This window comes from Apteryx mantelli, chromosome 7, assembly GCF_036417845.1.
Source record: "Apteryx mantelli isolate bAptMan1 chromosome 7, bAptMan1.hap1, whole genome shotgun sequence".
Taxonomy (NCBI): Eukaryota; Metazoa; Chordata; class Aves; order Apterygiformes; family Apterygidae; genus Apteryx; species Apteryx mantelli.
The window spans coordinates 2,621,139-2,638,114 of record NC_089984.1 but is presented as its reverse complement, the minus strand read 5'-3'; the positions used below and the strand labels follow the sequence as shown (position 1 = coordinate 2,638,114).

General features: G+C 49.0%; 1 protein-coding gene across 1 annotated transcript; it reads left to right on the top strand.

The window, feature by feature from the left end:
* Window positions 1-8,568: 8,568 nt before the first annotated feature.
* On the top strand, window positions 8,569-15,244 carry LOC106495304 (alpha-2,8-sialyltransferase 8E-like). Its single transcript, XM_013955758.2, has 8 exons — window positions 8,569-8,649; window positions 11,017-11,161; window positions 11,471-11,545; window positions 11,724-11,810; window positions 12,829-12,973; window positions 13,123-13,235; window positions 13,489-13,575; window positions 14,546-15,244. Exons 2-8 carry the CDS (start codon window positions 11,028-11,030, stop codon window positions 15,003-15,005), a joined length of 1,101 nt encoding a protein of 366 aa, XP_013811212.1. The 5' UTR covers window positions 8,569-8,649; window positions 11,017-11,027; the 3' UTR covers window positions 15,006-15,244.
* The last annotated feature ends 1,732 nt before the right edge of the window (window positions 15,245-16,976 follow it).

Genomic DNA, 16,976 nt, shown 5'->3' with positions numbered 1-16,976 from the left:
ATAGCGGTGTCCCCCAGGGGTCAGTACTGGGTCCAGCATTGTTCAACTTATCCATCAGTGACCTGGATGAAGGGACAGAGTGCACCCTCAGCAAGTTTGCTGATGATACAAAACTGGGAGGAATGACTGACACACCAGAGGGCCATACCATGCTGCCATTCAGAGGACCCTCGACAGGCTGGAGAGCTGGGCCAAAAGGAAGAGGATGGGCCTCATGAAGTTCAAAAAGGGAAGTGCAGAGTCCTTCACCTCAGAGGGAATAACCCCATGCAGCAGTACAGGCTGGGGGCTCACCTGCTGGAAAGCAGCCCTGCCAAGAAGGACCTGGGAGTGCTGGTGGACAACAAGTTAAGCAGGAGCCAGCAATGTGCCCTTGTGGCCAAGAAGGCCAATGGTATCCTGGGGTGCTTTAGAAAGAGTGTTGCCAGCAGGTCGAGGGAGGTGATCCTCCCCCTCTCCTCAGCCCTGCTGAGGCTGCATCTGGAGTACTGTGTCCAGTTCTGGGCTCCCCAGTACAAGCGAGACATGGCACTACTGGAGCAAGTCCAGCGAAGGGCTACGAAGGTGATTAGGGGACTGGAGCATCTCTCCTATGAGGAAAGGCTGAGAGAGCTGGGCCTGTTTAGCCTGGAGAAGAGAAGGCTGAGAGGGGCTCTTATTAATGTGTACAAGTATCTTAAGGGAGCGTGTCAAGAGGATGGGACCAGACTCTTTTCAGTGGTGCCCAGTGATAGGATGAGAGGCAATGGGCACAAACAGGAAGTTCCATCTGAACATGAGGAAAAACTTCTTTCCTGTGATGGTGACTGAGCACTGGAAAAAATTGCCCAGAGATGTTGTAGAGGCTCCATCCTTGGAGATATTCAGAAGCCATCTGGACACAATCCTGTGCAACGTGCTCTAGGTGATCCTGCTTGGACTAGATAATCTCCGGAGGTCCCTTCCAACTTCAACCATTCCGTGATTCTGTGATTCTGTGAGGGCCTCTGTGCATGTCAGTGACACCCATAAAGGGCCCTTCCACCCTGACAACAATGTAGGCCCTCTGTGCCTGTCACTGACACTCATGTAGGGTCCGTGTGCCTGTCACTGACACCCTGTTAGCAGGGTTTGTGTGTCTGTCAGCATTACCCATGTACGCTCTGTGTGCTTCTCATTGACAACAATGCGAGCAGGACCTGTGTACTTTGCACCAACACCCAAGCAGGACCCTTGTGGTTGGCACTGGAAACCCTGTGACCAGGGCTGGCGTGCCTGCCCTCAAAACCCATGTAGGGCCTGTGTGCCTGTCCTCAACACCTGTGTAGGGCCTGTGTGCATTTTGCCAATAGTGCTGTGACCAGGGTAAGTGTGCTGGTTACTGACAACCCAGTAGGACCTGTGGGCTGGCTACTTGACAACCCTTTGAGCAGGGCTAGAGCTCCAGTCACCGTTACCGATGTAGGGTCCATGTGTCTGTTGCTAGCACCCCTGTGAGCAGGGTCAATGTGCCTGTCACTGTTACTCGTGCAGGGTCTCTTGCTGCCTGTCACTGGCACTACTGTGAGCTGGTTGTGTGTGCCTGTCAGCTACACACATATAGTGGCTGTGTGTCTGTAGCTGACACCCCTGTGAGCAGGGTCCATGTGCCTGTCACTGATGCCCATGCCCATGTGCCTGTCACTGACATCAATGAAGGGACTATGCCTGTGACTGATACATCTGTGTGCAGGGTCCATGTGCACATCACTGACACACATGCAGGGTTTTTGTGCCTGTATACAGGCCCTACACAGGTGTTGGGGACAGGCACACAGGCCCTGCACGGGTATGTTCTCCTGTGACCAGTACTCCATGCAGGGCTCTTGGCTCATTCCAGTGGGCCCCCCCAGATTGCCCCTGTGACAGTTCTGCGCAGGGAGCCATCATGGTGTTCAACTCTGCAGTCCTCCCTCCCTGCGGTATGATGTTTTCTCATCTCTTTCTAATATTAATAAGGGTGAAGGAGGAGTAAATGAAGTCACCTCAGTGTAGGATATCTTGAACCAACACCCGTGTCTGCAACCTGCCACAGCTGAAGCTCACAGCACGGGTGGACCTGTCCTCTGAAATGTTGGTGGCTCATTGCACAGTGTGTGACAGGGCTGGATTCCCTTTCTGTGGTGTGTGAGGTTCGCTCAGCGCAGGGGGATGGTGAAGTCTCTTGCTGAGGCCTTGGGGGCTACCTTGGGGCAGTCCCAGCCCTGCACAGCCCCTGCTTTGCTGAAGAGGTAGAACCTGGGACCAGAAGGCTACTGTGCTGGCAAGAAGGGGACTCACATCACCCCCAGCCTGTGGCAGTGCTCTTCTGCACTGGAGGGACCTTTGGGGTTGGGAAAGGGCAAGGATGATGTGGGAAAGTTGGTTGTTGGCCCCAGGAGAGTCAAACTGTGAGGAACCCAGGGAGTGGGTGGTAATGCCTGCTGGCACAGCTGTACCTCCACGGTGTGGTGTCAGGTTGGTTAGAGGGTGCAGGGTGACCTGGGGGCCATGGACCCCATGGGTACTGCCAGTGCAGAGGCATCATGGATGTCCTGGGGGCTCAGTGCAGGCTGCCAGGCAGGAGCCCTATGGCTGAGGTAGTCCCTGAAGCACTGTCCATCCCTGGCACGAGGCCCACGGGGCAGTGGCCATTGGGGTCTCAGTGCCTGGCTGAAGACTAGGGCTGAGAGGAGGGGCTGAGCTATGGGGAGAGCCGGGGAGCCTTTGGGGCAGGAGGACCCTGGGCTGGGTGATTACACTGGCAGCAGAGAAAGCTATGGAGATGTATCTCAGCTAGAAGCTGGGGGAAAGCTGGCAGGTGCGGAGGGCTGATGCAGCATCCTGGGCTGAGGGGACCAAAGTTCAGTGTGCATCTGGAAAGGCCTGGAAAAAATAAACAGCACAATTACAATGAGTAGGGAGAGCAAATCAGACCATCTCCAGTGTCAAGTGACTGGTGCATGCTCCAGCGCGAGGACAGACTTTGCAAGTGCTCTTACACTAGTGCAAGAAGCCTGAGAGTAAGATGAGAGAACTGAAATGCCTGGTATGAGATGACAGTCCTGATATAGTGGGGCTTTCAGACCTCTGGTGGAAGGAAGATAATCAGTGGGAGATGGTCTTGCCATATCCTGATGTGAAGGGCAACATAAAGACTAATAAATACTAAGGGAAAACTGTCTCCCAGGAATGTGGTGGGAAGGGACTGACTGCTTGTGGTCTCTCATCTAATCTCCCACTTAGAGCAGGGCTATTACCATCAGCACTAGATCAAGGCAGATATGACTTTGTGTAGTTGAGCCCTGAAGCCCCCAAGGATGGTGATCCCCCACCTCTTTGGGACATGTTCCAGAACTGTGTCCCACTCCTGGTGAAGAAGACAGAAGAGAAGCATCATGGAATCACTATGGATGCAAATCCCAGGCTCTAATGCAGAGCTAGCATTTCATTAAGACAGAGAGACTGATCAAGAAATGTTAAGTGGTATTAGGGAAGGTGAAAAGTTAGGGTACATAGCAGCGGTGGGAGATTTCAGCTATGCACATATAGCCTGGGTCAATGCCTCAGTGGAGTGACAGGTAGAGGTAACATTTTTGGATGATGGAAGAGAGTGTTCCTAGAACAGCTCCATGAAAATGGACAGCTTCCTGGCTCTGGTCTTGCATGCGCAAAGGACCTAATCCAAGAGGTATTTGTGGAAGAGCCGCTCTGTCATAGCAATCACAATTTGGCTTAAAATCATAATGGGAGAGAGGAAGCAAAATAATTCTGACACATAGAAGTCAAGGTAAACTGTGTGCTTTGATTCTAAAAGAGAACAAGATGGTCCAAAAAATCCTTGTGTGGCTTAATGGGAGATGTAAGAAGGCATCGTAGGAAAGGCTGGTGTTTAATACTGAAATGCTGGCACAGTACTGATATCAGGGAAGCCCCAAAATACACAAGGTTGCGTGCTAACAACAAATTAGGAGGCCTGAAAAGGAATTTGCAGAGCATCTTAGAAAGGATGCTCAAGCCAGTAATGAAAAGTTCCTCAAATACATCAAAAGCAGGAAGGTAGGCAGGGAATCAGTGGGACCACTGGGTGACAAAGGTGTAAAGCAGCACTTCAGGAAAAGTCCAAGCAGAGAAGCTCAGTGAATTCTCTGCTGGCCAAAATGTGTAAGCCGTGTGAGTGCAGCTAACAGAGGCAGCGAACAGATGCAGCAGTTTGCGCAGCAGTTTGCGCAGAAGGGCGCGCGAAGGAACCTTCGTTTCTGTTCCCTGTGGTGTAGGTTTCCTCAGGTATGGTTGTGACACGCCGTACAGCACGTTCCCCAGTAGCTGTTGGAGTTGCTGTGTCAGAGGCTTGGACCCAGACCGACCCTCTGACAGTAGATGCGGCTCTACAGGTCTCAGGCTGCAGGGAGTGCTTGGGGCCTCTCCGGGAGACCTGGGCTGGCAGTCAGCTCTCCTGCAGGAGGTGTGCTGCTGTTGACGAGCTGTGTCATCAGGTAAGGGAGTTATAGGAGGAAGTCAGTAGGCTGCGCAGCATCCGAGAAGCGGAGCAAGAGATAGACAGGGTATTTTTGGAGACTGTGCAGCTTCGGGAGTCCCAACCCCCCACAGCAGTGGAGTTGCCAGAGGGCTCTGTGCCATGTGAAACGGTACATCATAACATCGTAGAAGAAGGCTGGAAACTGGTCACTGCTTGTGGGAGGAGAAAGGCTCCTACTCCTCCCGAAGACTTGCAGCTGAAGAACAGGTTTAGTGCCCTCCAGGATGAGGAGGAGATGGGCATGGCTGCAAGGGAAGTACCTGGGACAACAGACCCTGTGCCCTGCCGGAACACCCGGAAGAAGTGGCGGGTGATTGTTGTGGGGGACTCCCTGCTGCAGGGGACGGAGGCATCTATCTGCCGACCAGACCTCATGGCTAGAGAGGTTTGTGGCCTGCCGGGGGCTCGTGTGAGAGATGTCATGCAAAGACTGCCTAGGCTCGTCCGTGCTTCGGACTATTACCCACTGCTGCTCTTCCATGTGGGCGCCAATGACACCAAGGGCAAACTGGAGACCATCAAGCAGGATTTCAGAGCTCTGGGGATGGTGGTCAAGGGTCTGGGAGCCCAGGTCATCTTCTCCTCAATCCTGCCAGTGAAGGGAATGGATGAGAGGGGGAGGAGACGGACTTTCCAGGTTAACAACTGGCTGTGCCCCTGGTGTTGGCAACAGGGTTTTGGTTTCTACGACCATGGGACCCTGTTTGAAGATCGACAACTGATGGCGAGAGATGGGATCCACCTCACGAGGCGGGGCACGCGTGTCTTTGCCAACAGGTTGGCCAACCTGGTAAGGAGGGCTTTAAACTAGGAAAGATGGGGGAAGGGGAGAGTTATAGTGACAGGGTAGCTGGCAAAAGACTGCTCAAGTTAGGATGCCTCCAGCAGGTGAATGCAGCCAGGGAAGTGCGCATGGGATGTGGCTATGGAGGACCCTCTTTTACCCCTCCTGGGAAACCTGCATGCTTGATCACCTCCCTGAAATGCCTGTACACCAATGCACGCAGCATGGGGAATAAACAGGAAGAACTAGAGATCTGTGTGTGGTCACAGGGCTGTGATCTCATTGCCATTACAGAGACATGGTGGGATAGCTCGCATGACTGGAGTGCTGTCATGGATGGCTATATGCTTTTTAGGAAAGACAGGCCAGGAAAGCGAGGTGGTGGAGTTGCTCTTTATGTGAGAGAGCAACTGGAATGAATTGAGCTGTGCCTAGGGGTGGATGAAGAGTGAGTTGAGAGCTTATGGGTAAGGATTAAAGGGCAGGCTAGCATGGGTGACACTGTTGTGGGTGTTTACTACAGGCCACCTGATCAGGAAGAGGAAGTCAGTGAAGCCTTCTACAGGCAGCTGGAAGTAGCCTCACGATCACAGGCCCTGGTTCTCATGGGGGACTTCAACCACCCTGATATCTGCTGGAGAGACAAGACAGCTAGGCACAAACAGTCCTGGAGGTTCCTGTAGAGCATTGGTGACAACTTCTTGACACAGGTGGTGGAGGAGCCAACAAGGAGAGGTGTGCTGCTGGACCTCGTACTAACAAACAAAGAAGGACTGGTGGAAGATGTGAAGGCTGGCGGCAGCCTTGGCTGCAGTGACCATGAGATGGTGGAGTTCAGGATCCTGCGAGGGGGAGGCAGGGCAACAAGTAGGATCGCAACCCTGGACTTCAGGAGAGCAAACTTTGGCCTCTTCAGGGACCTACTTGGAGGAATCCCATGGGTTAGGGCCCTAGAAGGAAGGGGGTTCAAGAGAGCTGGTTAATATTCAAGTATCACTTCCTCCAGGCTCAAGAGCGGTGCATCCCTATGAGTAGGAAGTCAAGCAAAGGAGGCAGATGACTTGCATGGATGAGCAAGGAGCTCCTGGCAAAACTCAACCAGAAGAAGGAAGTATACAGAAAGTGGAAAGGGGGACAGGCCACTTGGGAGGAATATAGGAACGTTGTCAGAGTATGCAGGGATGCGACGAGGAAGGCTAAGGCCCGTTTGGAGTTAAATCTGGCTAGAGATGTCAAGGACAGCAAGAAGGGCTTCTTCAAATACATCAGTAGCAAGAGGAAGACAAGGGAAAATGTGGGCCCTTTGCTGAATGGGGTGGGTGCCCTGGTGACGAAGGATGCAGAGAAGGCAGAGTTACTGAATGCCTTCTCTGCTTCAGTCTTTACTGCTCAGGCCAGCCCTCAGGAACCCCAGACCCTGGAGGCAAGAGAGAAAGTCTGGAGGAAGGAAGACTTTCCCTTGGTCGAGGAGGAGTGGGTTAGAGATCATTTAAGCAAACTCGACACCCACAAATCCATGGGCCCTGATGGGATACACCCATGAGTGCTGAGGGAGCTGGTGGATGTCATTGCTAAGCCACTCTCCATCATCTTTGAAAGGTCATGGAGGACAGGAGAGGTGCCTGAGGACTGGAAGAAAGCCAATGTCACCCCAGTCTTCAAAAAGGGCAAGAAGGAGGACCCAGGGAACTACAGGCCAGTCAGCCTCACCTGCATCCCTGGAAAGGTGATGGAGCAGCTCATCCTGGAGGCCATCTCCAAGCACGTGGAGGAAAAGAAGGTGATCAGGAGTAGTCAGCATGGCTTCACCAAGGGGAAATCATGCTTAACCAATCTGATAGCCTTCTATGATGGAATGACTGGCTGGGTAGATGAGGAGAGAGCAGTGGATGTTGTCTCCCTTGACTTCAGCAAGGCTTTCGACACTGTCTCCCATAACACCCTCATAGGCAAGCTCAGGAAGTGTGGGTTAGATGAGCGGGCAGTGAGGTGGATTGAGAACTGGCTGAATGGCAGAGCTCAGAGGGTTGTGATCAGTGGCGCAGAGTCTAGTTGGAGGCCTGTAGCTAGCGGTGTCCCCCAGGGGTCCAGTCTTGTTCAACTTCTTCATCAGTGACCTGGATGAAGGGACAGAGTGCACCCTCAGCAAGTTTGCTGACGATACCAAACTGGGAGGAGTGGCTGATACCCCAGAGGGCTGTGATGCCGTTCAGAGAGACCTGGACAGGCTGGAGAGGTGGGCGGAGAGGAACCTCATGAAGTTCAACAAAGGCAAGTGCAGGGTCCTGCACCTAGGGAGGAATAACCCCATGCAGCAGTACAGGTTGGGGGCTCACCTGCTGGAAAGCAGCTCTGCTGAGAAGGACCTGGGAGTGCTGGTGGACACCAAGTTAAGCAGGAGCCAGCAATGTGCCCTTGTGGCCAAGAAGGCCAATGGTATCCTGGGGTGCATCAGGAAGAGTATTGCCAGCAGGTCGAGGGAGGTGATCCTCCCCCTCTACTCAGGCCTGGTGAGGCCACATCTAGAGTACTGCGTCCAGTTCTGGGCTCCCCAGTACAAGAGGGATATGGTGCTACTGGAGCAAGTCCAGCGAAGGGCTACAAAGATGATTAGGGGACTGGAGCATCTCTCTTATGAGGAAAGGCTGAGAGAGCTGGGCCTGTTTAGCCTGGAGAAGAGAAGGCTGAGAGGGGATCTTATTAATGTGTACAAGTATCTGAAGGGAGGGTGTCGAGAGGATGGGGCCGGACTCTTTTCAGTGGTGCCCAGCAACAGGACACGAGGCAACGGGCACAAACTGAAACACAGACGCTTCCATCTGAACATGAGGAAAAACTTTTTCACTGTGAGGGTGACAGAGCACTGGAACAGGTTGCCCAGAGAGGTTGTGGAGTCTCCTTCTCTGGAGATATTCAAAACGCGCCTGGATGCAATCCTGTGCAACGTGCTCTAGATGACCCTGCTTGAGCACAGGGGGGTTGGACTAGATGATCTCCAGAGGTCCCTTCCAACCTCAGCGATTCTGTGATTCTGTGATTCTGTTATTGCAAACAGCTGCTTTGCTCAAGGACAGGCAGTTTGGAAATGTAATGTCCACCTATAGAAAGGGGATCCTAAGAAGTATAACCCTTTAAGTGTGACCTCCATACCTGATGATAAGGTAGGGTCTATAATAAATAATAAGAGCAGCAAGCACATGGAAAACAAGGTCTGTTTTGACACTAGATCCTTTCCACCTGTAGGCTTCCTAAACAAAGCCATGGGATGCAGACGTCTCCAGACTATCTCTGCAGACTCTTCAGTGCTGATGGAATCCGTGTACCTCAGGTCAGCCATTCCCCATAATTCGCCTTACTTATAGCACAAGACAGATATTTTAGTGAATCAAAATACAGCAGCATATATAGCGACTTTAAGACAAAGAGTTAGATTAGAACTATTATGTGGATTTGAAAGAAAATGATCATGAGTAAAGCAAAGCATATTTATACTTGTTTGTTGCATTTCCTTTTATCTCCCCAAAAAACAGCTCATGCGGATCAATTAGTCTGCGGAGTTGGTCACCCAGTTTTCATGTAATAAAGTGGTGGCTTTATGGTCACTTCTCTTTTGAGAGTACATCTTTCGGGTCTTTTGCTCATCTCAGTGCAAATACAGTTTCATGAGCTAGATGTGGGGTTCACTTTTCTGCTTCTAGGAGACTCAAAAGGGTTTTACTGGCCCCAGCACCCTCTCCCCGCCACACATACACTTCAGAGTTTCAGTGGAACCCTTCAGCCATGCACTAACTGTTGTGACCAAGAACAGCATTGGAGCAGGCTGGAGGTAATGTCCTCTGTTGACTTATTTTATGGAAGAGTCCTTGCATGGCTTCCACAGACACGTTACTCAAATAAACCTATCACATAGAAGTAAACAACTTGTTAAAACTTAACACAGGATGCAAAACACATCAAACAAGGGCAGGAAACACCAATGAAGTGGACATAATTGCAATGAGCACTGACTACCACAAGGGCTTTACACAGTTCATGGACTTTGCTTTTGTTCTGAAGAAATACATGAGTCATCCCAACAGAAGGAAATCATCACATCTCCTCCCCCTGAGAGGGCAGCTCCAGATTGCTTTATATGTACGAGCTGGGCAAAAGCTGTACCGACTCAGGTATGAGCCTGTTAGAAGCCAGCTTCAAGATCAAACAAATGTGTCCCACAGCATTTTTGGTCTAACAGGTATGTGAGTTTTAACTTTCTTGGGCTTCGATTTCATAACTTTTTTTATTTTATCGAAATAGTTATTTTACCCTTTTTGTGGTTTTTGAGAGGGAAACAGAACTATTGATTCTCATTTTCTGAACTGTCGTTACAGAATAAGTATTAAACCTTAGAGCACCACTTGGTATGGTTTCACGTACTATCGTCTCTGAGAGCTGAAAAAACTCACCCAAATCAGTGCCCATTAAGAGAAGACTATTTCCCTTGGGAAAGAGCTGCCTTTATCCAACATTATTTTATAAGAAAAACAAAGTTAGCTTGAAAAAATACAGGAAGGAGGAAGTGCATGTGTTGATTGACAGCAATGAAAAAGCCCATTCTGATCACCTGCTTTTGCCTGGGGGCTAGATTAGTCAGGTTCAAGCTCTGGGTTATAAAATCCGTAATCAAGTGATACCAGCAAAGGGAATCTTTTGTTTTTCTTGTGAACATGCTGCTGCTGATCACACCACTGTCCCATTATAGCTAAAAATTTCCATCTTTGCCCAAACCTTAAGATTTCCTTTGGAAAGATTTGGATTAGTCTAAGGCAGGGTCCTGTAAACAGATATATAAAAAATGGAAAGCCTAAAGGCAAAACTTTAAGGCAAAACAAAAGCGAAATCACAAAAACTCCACTTCAGCCTGCCACGCCTTGAGATCACTCCGCTGTTTGCAAAGACCCATAATGGTTAATCCTCAACCAAGGCCAGGACGGTGAAGAATGATGTGGGCAAAGCAGCAGCGTGCTTTGCCAAATCTGCGAAATTGCTTGACCTGCCCACTACCATGAAATAAAGGAGTGACCCTGAAGAAACATGCCTATTCCAAAATACCAGCTGGACTACTTCAGTGTAGAATTAATGTGACCTTGTGTGCCTGCCTGGAAGGAGACAGAAACTAGAGTGCCCCGGGACAAAGACTTATTGTCCAACTGAGCAGAAGATGCTGCAGTTTTGCATTTATGAGCTAAGAATCACTGGGGCTGGTCATGAGAAAAAAATATGCCTGCCCTTTCTTTCCCACACAAATGATGTGGCACTTGTGTGGAGGCACTTTGGATGACTGCTAGAGAGATGAGATGGAGAAGGTGTCAAGGGAGTGGAGCCAAGGTAGTGCAAGGATACCAATGGGGCCATTGCTCTGGAACAGCTGCCAGCTTTAGAGGAGAGGGTTTGCTATAGATTAGTATTGGCCCATGATGCCTTCCAAAAGGGTCTGGTGGGATCCACTGATAACCCCAAGCCATATTTCAGCTAGTCCGGGGAAACAAGTTTCCTACTGTCTCTTGTCTTGGATATTGCTTTGCAGAAAGCTAAGCCAAACTTTCAGTGAGGACAGGCATAGAAGCAGCAGAGCAGTGCCAGAAATGCCCCGGTTTAGGAGATTACATTGATCAGCTTGGGTGTAGACTTTCCTCATTCACTCTTCTCTCTCAAGGGTTCTCCAAAATGCCAAACAGCATCAGCATGGAGGAGTATGTGAATCCAGGGCTGCTGAAGATGCACAAGCTGTGGGTCAGGTTGCTGGCTGTGGCTGCAGTCTCACTTTTCTCCGTGTTCTTTCTGGTGTGGAGTGATGGCAGGCAAGTGAAGGACAGGGTGGAGGAACTGTGTACCCTCAGGACTGGGAAGGAAGTGGAAACACTGAGGATAGCTCCAGGAGGTCTCTAGGAGAGGAATTGATATGGAAGGCCAGGAGATGGTGTAAGGAAAGGATGTAATGGTGCTAGTTTCAAGTGGGTTTCTCAGGTTGTGAGTGGCTGCAGGCAGGGGATGCAGGATGGCCAAGAGGAGAGACTGAGAGGATGGGATTGTTGGGGTAGAGAGGTAGAGGAGAGCTGCAGGGGGCCATGGTATTCTGGCTGAGTTTAACCCCTTGTTTTCTGTCACAGACCTGACATCAAGGTCCCAGAAGCAGAAGCATGTCAAGTACTGTTGAGCAACCTAACAGAATCTTTTCTGAAGAGGTGAGAGTCATGGTGACAAGCATGTTGGGCAGTGGCAGAGGCAACAAGCTAAAGTGGCCCCCTCAGGAGCCTGAATGAAGGTTCAGGGGGGTGGGAAGGGAATGCAATAGAGAGTAGCTTATTTGCAGTGAGTCATCATGAAAGGGTTCTAGTTGCTCATGAGCTCTTTCTGCCCTAGGGTGAATGAAGTCTGGAGCCTGAGACACCTGAAGTTAATGCAGAGCTGCCGCTGGAATTTCAATGCTAGTGCCTTGGCCCAGTACAGGTAGTGCCCACCAGACTTAAGGAAAAACTACTCAGTTCACCTAGTTTAAATCAAATCAGGATTGAAGCAATTTATTAATTTATCAATGACATGCAATTAACCTATGATTGGTAAAGTATACATTCAGGATCAATATCAGTAATATGACAGATAAACCACAACACTAGATGCTTGCAAAATGTTAATATACACCTGCAAATTTTTAAACACTCTAACTAATCCAAAGAAGTGTTAATTGCACACAACCACACACACACACACACACACACACACACGCACACAGATTTACATGGACACATTCCCCCTCACAGGACATGTGGGTGTTCTAGATCAGTTTTGGGCAAACACCTTCCGGGTTTTGTGTATTGGACTTATGCTCAGACACGCACACACACACATGCACGCGCGCACACACACACACACACACACACCATTTACACTCACACTCTTATCTAAACAGGTGTTGTTCTCCTTGTCATTTGGTAAGGATGGGCCATGCCGGCACCTCCACACTCACCATCCTGGCACAGCACCTGCTCCCACCATCATCCCTTATGCTGCCCTTTAATCTTGCATATTTGTGAGCGTATCAGGGAGGGGTTAAAATGCGCATGAGTGGAGGGAATGAAGTTGAGGTTGAAGCAAGCAGGAATGGCTTTGGAGTAGTGGCCAGGCTGAAGAGAGGAGAACAAACAGAAAGTGTCTGGAAAGGTGTGTGCATGTGTAGGAAGAAAATGAAGGATGGGTGGAGAGATGGATGGATTGAGAGGTGCATGTCGAGGGTTGTTCTAACTTGACACACTGCTTTCTTTGTGTTCCCGGTGCTTCCCCAAACTTCCCTCACTTTTCCACTATGATGTCTTGCTCACCTAATCCCTTTACCTTACTTTTGTTTCCTTTACTAGCCCTCTCTCCTCACTCTCATCCGTCACTTTGTTCTTTTTCCCTAATTCTATTTGTCTCCTTCATCCCATCTCCAGACTTCTGCTCACTGTCTTCCACTCTCTCCCTCTTGCAGGGCAGAGCTGGGGCACTGTTGCAATGCCTCAGCATGGCTGGTTTTGACGCGAGTCAACACACCATTGGGGACCAAGATTGTCTATGATGGGGACCACTCAAAGAGCTTGAAAGTCAGCAGTGGCTTGCTGGAGATCCTGCCGGAGGTAGGAGTGCCCTGCTACAGGGATACAGACTCTCGGTCTGTCTGCTTTTCTTTTGAACAATCTGGAATTTGTCCAGGTACAGGATCTGGGGTGGGTCTTTATTGTAATTCTCTAAGGGTGAGTCACTTTCTACATGCCGTTCTTTATAGGAATCCCCCTTTCAGGACCCTTTCTACAAAACCTGTGCAGTGGTGGGAAATGGAGGAATCCTCCTTAACAGTAGCTGTGGCTCTGAAATTGACGGGCACCAGTTTGTAATCAGGTAATTGCTGCCAGCCTGCCCAGGAAAGAGGTAGGGCAACAGGAGGAAGAGGGGCCTTTCATGGGAATAGGATGAAGGCAAAGAAAACAGAGACATAGAAAGATTCTGAAAGGGACTGAAGTTGAGGAACAGGGTGAATGGTGGGGTATATCTGGACTGGGTAGTGTCACTTGGGGACAGGTAAGCTCTAGGGATGTTATGGAGCATTATTATCTCTCCTCATGGACTTCCTTTGCTCATGATTCCCAAACAGGTTTAACCTGCCTTCCACGGACTTTCCTGAGGATGTGGGCAGAAAGTCAAGCATAGTCACCGTGAACCCCAGTATCCTTCAGGAACGGTAATTGGTGTAGAAACAAAGATGGAGGAAGGCCATCCTAACTTTCTCCTCCTTGAACTGCTCATACTGTGTTCTTGGAGAGACATTGTGTTTTGTCCGTGCTCTGGGTCCCCATAAAACATACAGGCCTTTGCTACTGTATGAGACCTGTCCAAAAAGTTACTGACATCTACTGCCATGAGATGCTCCCCTCTGCGCAGATATGTAGAGGGGAATAATGCAAGTTTTGGAGTTGTTTGGGGCAGAGTTTGTTCAAGACAAGACTACTGCTGGTTGTCTGTTTTATCTCACCACTAGAGATTAATACCATTTCCACTTCTTCCACAGAACTGATGCTCATACGAGTGACATCAGGACAGGCAGAGAGGCTCAGAAGTATTCTGCACTGCCAGGATGAGCACTGATGGGAACTATTTTTCTCACCTTGGTCCTAGCTGCATAAATACTCTTTATGTTCAGTGGAGAAAATAGGTTCTCCATGTCCTAAAGGAGACATCTAAAACAAGGCAAATGAATTCTGCTCCGGCAGTGCATGTTTCTCTTCACTGATTACAGGAGACATTTAGACAATTAGCCCAGATGTAGATGTCTATCTAGTAGATGCCTAAAGTCAGATGGCATGAATTCTCTCTCAGGCGCTCTCCTGGTCCTCTGCTCCACCGTTATGAGACATCAGTGTCAATGAATTGAGAGCTGTAGTGCCACTAAGGCTTTAATTTTGAAAACATTTTCCCAGCCTTTTAACAGACTAGCAAAACTTCTGAGTATTTTCAGGCACCTCCTCTGGTCTGTGGTAACTCTGTGCAAGGAGCTCAAACTCAGATCAGTACTGAGGTGCAGAGAAGGGGAAAACAGAGGTGAAAACTAGGACCGATGTTGGGCTGTTCCAGGGCAGAGTGGCTTGAGAAGGGCGGGAGGGAAGGGGATGCGGCTGGCAAAAGGTGATGGTCCCATGTTTCTTGCTCCACAGGTTTCATGGTCTGACTGGTCGGCGCCTGCCATTTGTGAAGGCAGCAGCTTTTTATGGAGAGACGTGGTTTCTTATTCCAGCTTTCTCCTATCCTGGCCAGAATGAAGCTTCTTACCGAGCGCTCTATGCCTTGCAGGACTCTGGCTCCCGCTCACCTGTCTTCTTTTTCCACCCTCAGTATCTGAGTGCTCTGAGCAGGTACTGGCATGAACGTGGTTTTCATACCCCTCGCCTCTCCTCAGGTTTCATGCTAGTGAATGCTGCCCTGGAGTTGTGCCAACATATTACACTCTATGGCTTCTGGCCATTCTCTTTGCATCCTGATGGCCATCCCCTTCCCCATCATTACTATGATAACCAGCTTCCCAAGCCCAGGGTACACCTCATGCCCCAAGAGTTTGCTTACTATGTAAATATGCACTTCCAGGGTGTGCTGCATCTGCATCTGGGAAAGTGCTAAGAAATGGGTCAAGTCAAGGATAAAGCCAAACGGAGCTCAAAGAGCATGCTTTTTAATGTTGTTACTCCATTCTGAGGTTTTCTGATGGGAGCACACAGACCTGGGCGCAAACCCAAAACTCTGAGGATGGAAAATACATCCTTCTCTGTTCTACCTGCCTTGTTCCAGGAGAAGGTCACCATTCTGTAATCAGCATTGGCATCAGATCATTTTCATGTTTGTTAACTAGGAGTCACTAATTGCCATCTGTTATTGCCTGGTACATAATTAAATTGCTAGTTAATAACCTTCTGTCTTGCCAGCAGCCTGTTTATTAACTGCATTCCAGAAGTTATGAGTTCTTCATCTCAGTAGGTTTTCTTTCTCTAATGCCATTTGTCAGTAAACCGTTAAGCACTTGCCACTTTTTACTTATTGTTAGTCTCCGTTTGATAATTATTTTTTAATTAATCAGGTTCATGCCACCGGTTCTTTTATTTAGTCATCCTATCAGCTTTAGGCATGAAGCATCAAGTTCTGCCTGTTTGTCAGATCTATGTAGTTATTGTTTGTTCCTGTCTTCAAAGATTACCGTTAATCAGCCAGTCCTCACAGTTTGGTGGATTGCCAGCTGGGCCAGTGACTATATAGGGATCACGGGCTGGAAGGATTAATTGTGCATCAGTGCCCATCAGACATGGTGCAGTGGCACTCCCTTTTCTGCTGAATGATATGGAATGAAGTAATCGCTAATGACCTGGAGTATTTGTTGGCTAATTTCTGCTGGTTCTCAATAGAGACTCTGTCAGCCTAGCAGGGATTTATCTGCCTTAACTTAGACAGCTACTGATGCTTCAGGTATCTAGGTGTTTGTCATTGATACTTCTTGCCCTAGACTCTCCTGTCAGACATTTTGGATCTACATCTGGTAGGCAGATACACTCAGATGTAGAAAGATCCACTGCCATCTCAGACATCTCTCACTAACACTCAGAACCTCCTTCTCTGCCTGAGCATCTCACTCTGACCAAGCCCTCTGTGCTAGTCCCCATTTCCCAGTTCTCTAAATCCTGTCATCACCATCTGTAAAAACATTTTATTTAGTCATGCTCAAATTTTAACTGTCCAATCTATACAGCACCTGAATGAGGCCACTGAAATAGTAATTCTGTTTGCCCTCACAAAATAGATGTATTTGTCCCACAGATGTTTGCAGCACTCTTGTGGTACTCTGAGTCAGTCTGCAGGAATGAGAGGGATAAGAGATGGATCAAGATTTCTGTTAAGACATTTCTGTTAATATAGCCAGAGGATATTCTGCAAGTACTCATGTGATATTGTAGTAGTTTCACAGGCACTTCAGTGTTAGGAAAAGAATAGGACCAGAGCCATATGGCTTGTTAGGAACAGGTAGGGATCTGAGCCAGCCAGGTCAGAACTTGATGTATGGAGCAGGAAGGGACATGGGAGGAGCGGGATAGGGAGAGGCATGTTTGGAGTGGGGAAGGTTGGAAACGGGAAGTGAAGGCAAGTCAGCATGTTCATCATGACATATATTATTACCAAATGTAATTTAGAAAAGCCAGTTCAGGACACTCAAGAGGATTCCACTCAGCTACCATCCTTCTGGGCTGTGCTTCAGAAGCCTTACATGACAGCAAAGCATGGTCAGTGCTCTTGGGCTGATGTCTACCACCACACAGTACCTGTGAGACCTCCTCAGGAGAGAATCATATCCAAACACATCACCATATACCTTGAAGTAAACATGACCAAAATTGTAAGCAATCTGGGCACAAGGTCTCAGCAAACATCCTACATTCTACCTGGCATCATCCCCGGCAGAGCCTCTGTGACCTTGAGGTGTGACTGACCAATAAACCCCTACAATGGAGGAAGGCTCAGAGGAGATGGGCAAGGGTGAGGTGCCCATGAAGCTCAGGAATAATGTAGGATGTTACACATTAACCACAGCTGTTGCACAGAGAACTG

Bases quoted from the DNA above. Each gene is read 5' to 3' on its own strand.
- LOC106495304 (XM_013955758.2), top strand. From the start codon at position 11,028: ATGCCAAACAGCATCAGCATGGAGGAGTATGTGAATCCAGGGCTGCTG. The intron at 11,162-11,470 runs GCAAGTGAAGGA...TTTCTGTCACAG, and splicing joins CTGGTGTGGAGTGATGGCAG to ACCTGACATCAAGGTCCCAG. The intron at 13,236-13,488 runs GTAATTGCTGCC...ATTCCCAAACAG, and splicing joins GGGCACCAGTTTGTAATCAG to GTTTAACCTGCCTTCCACGG.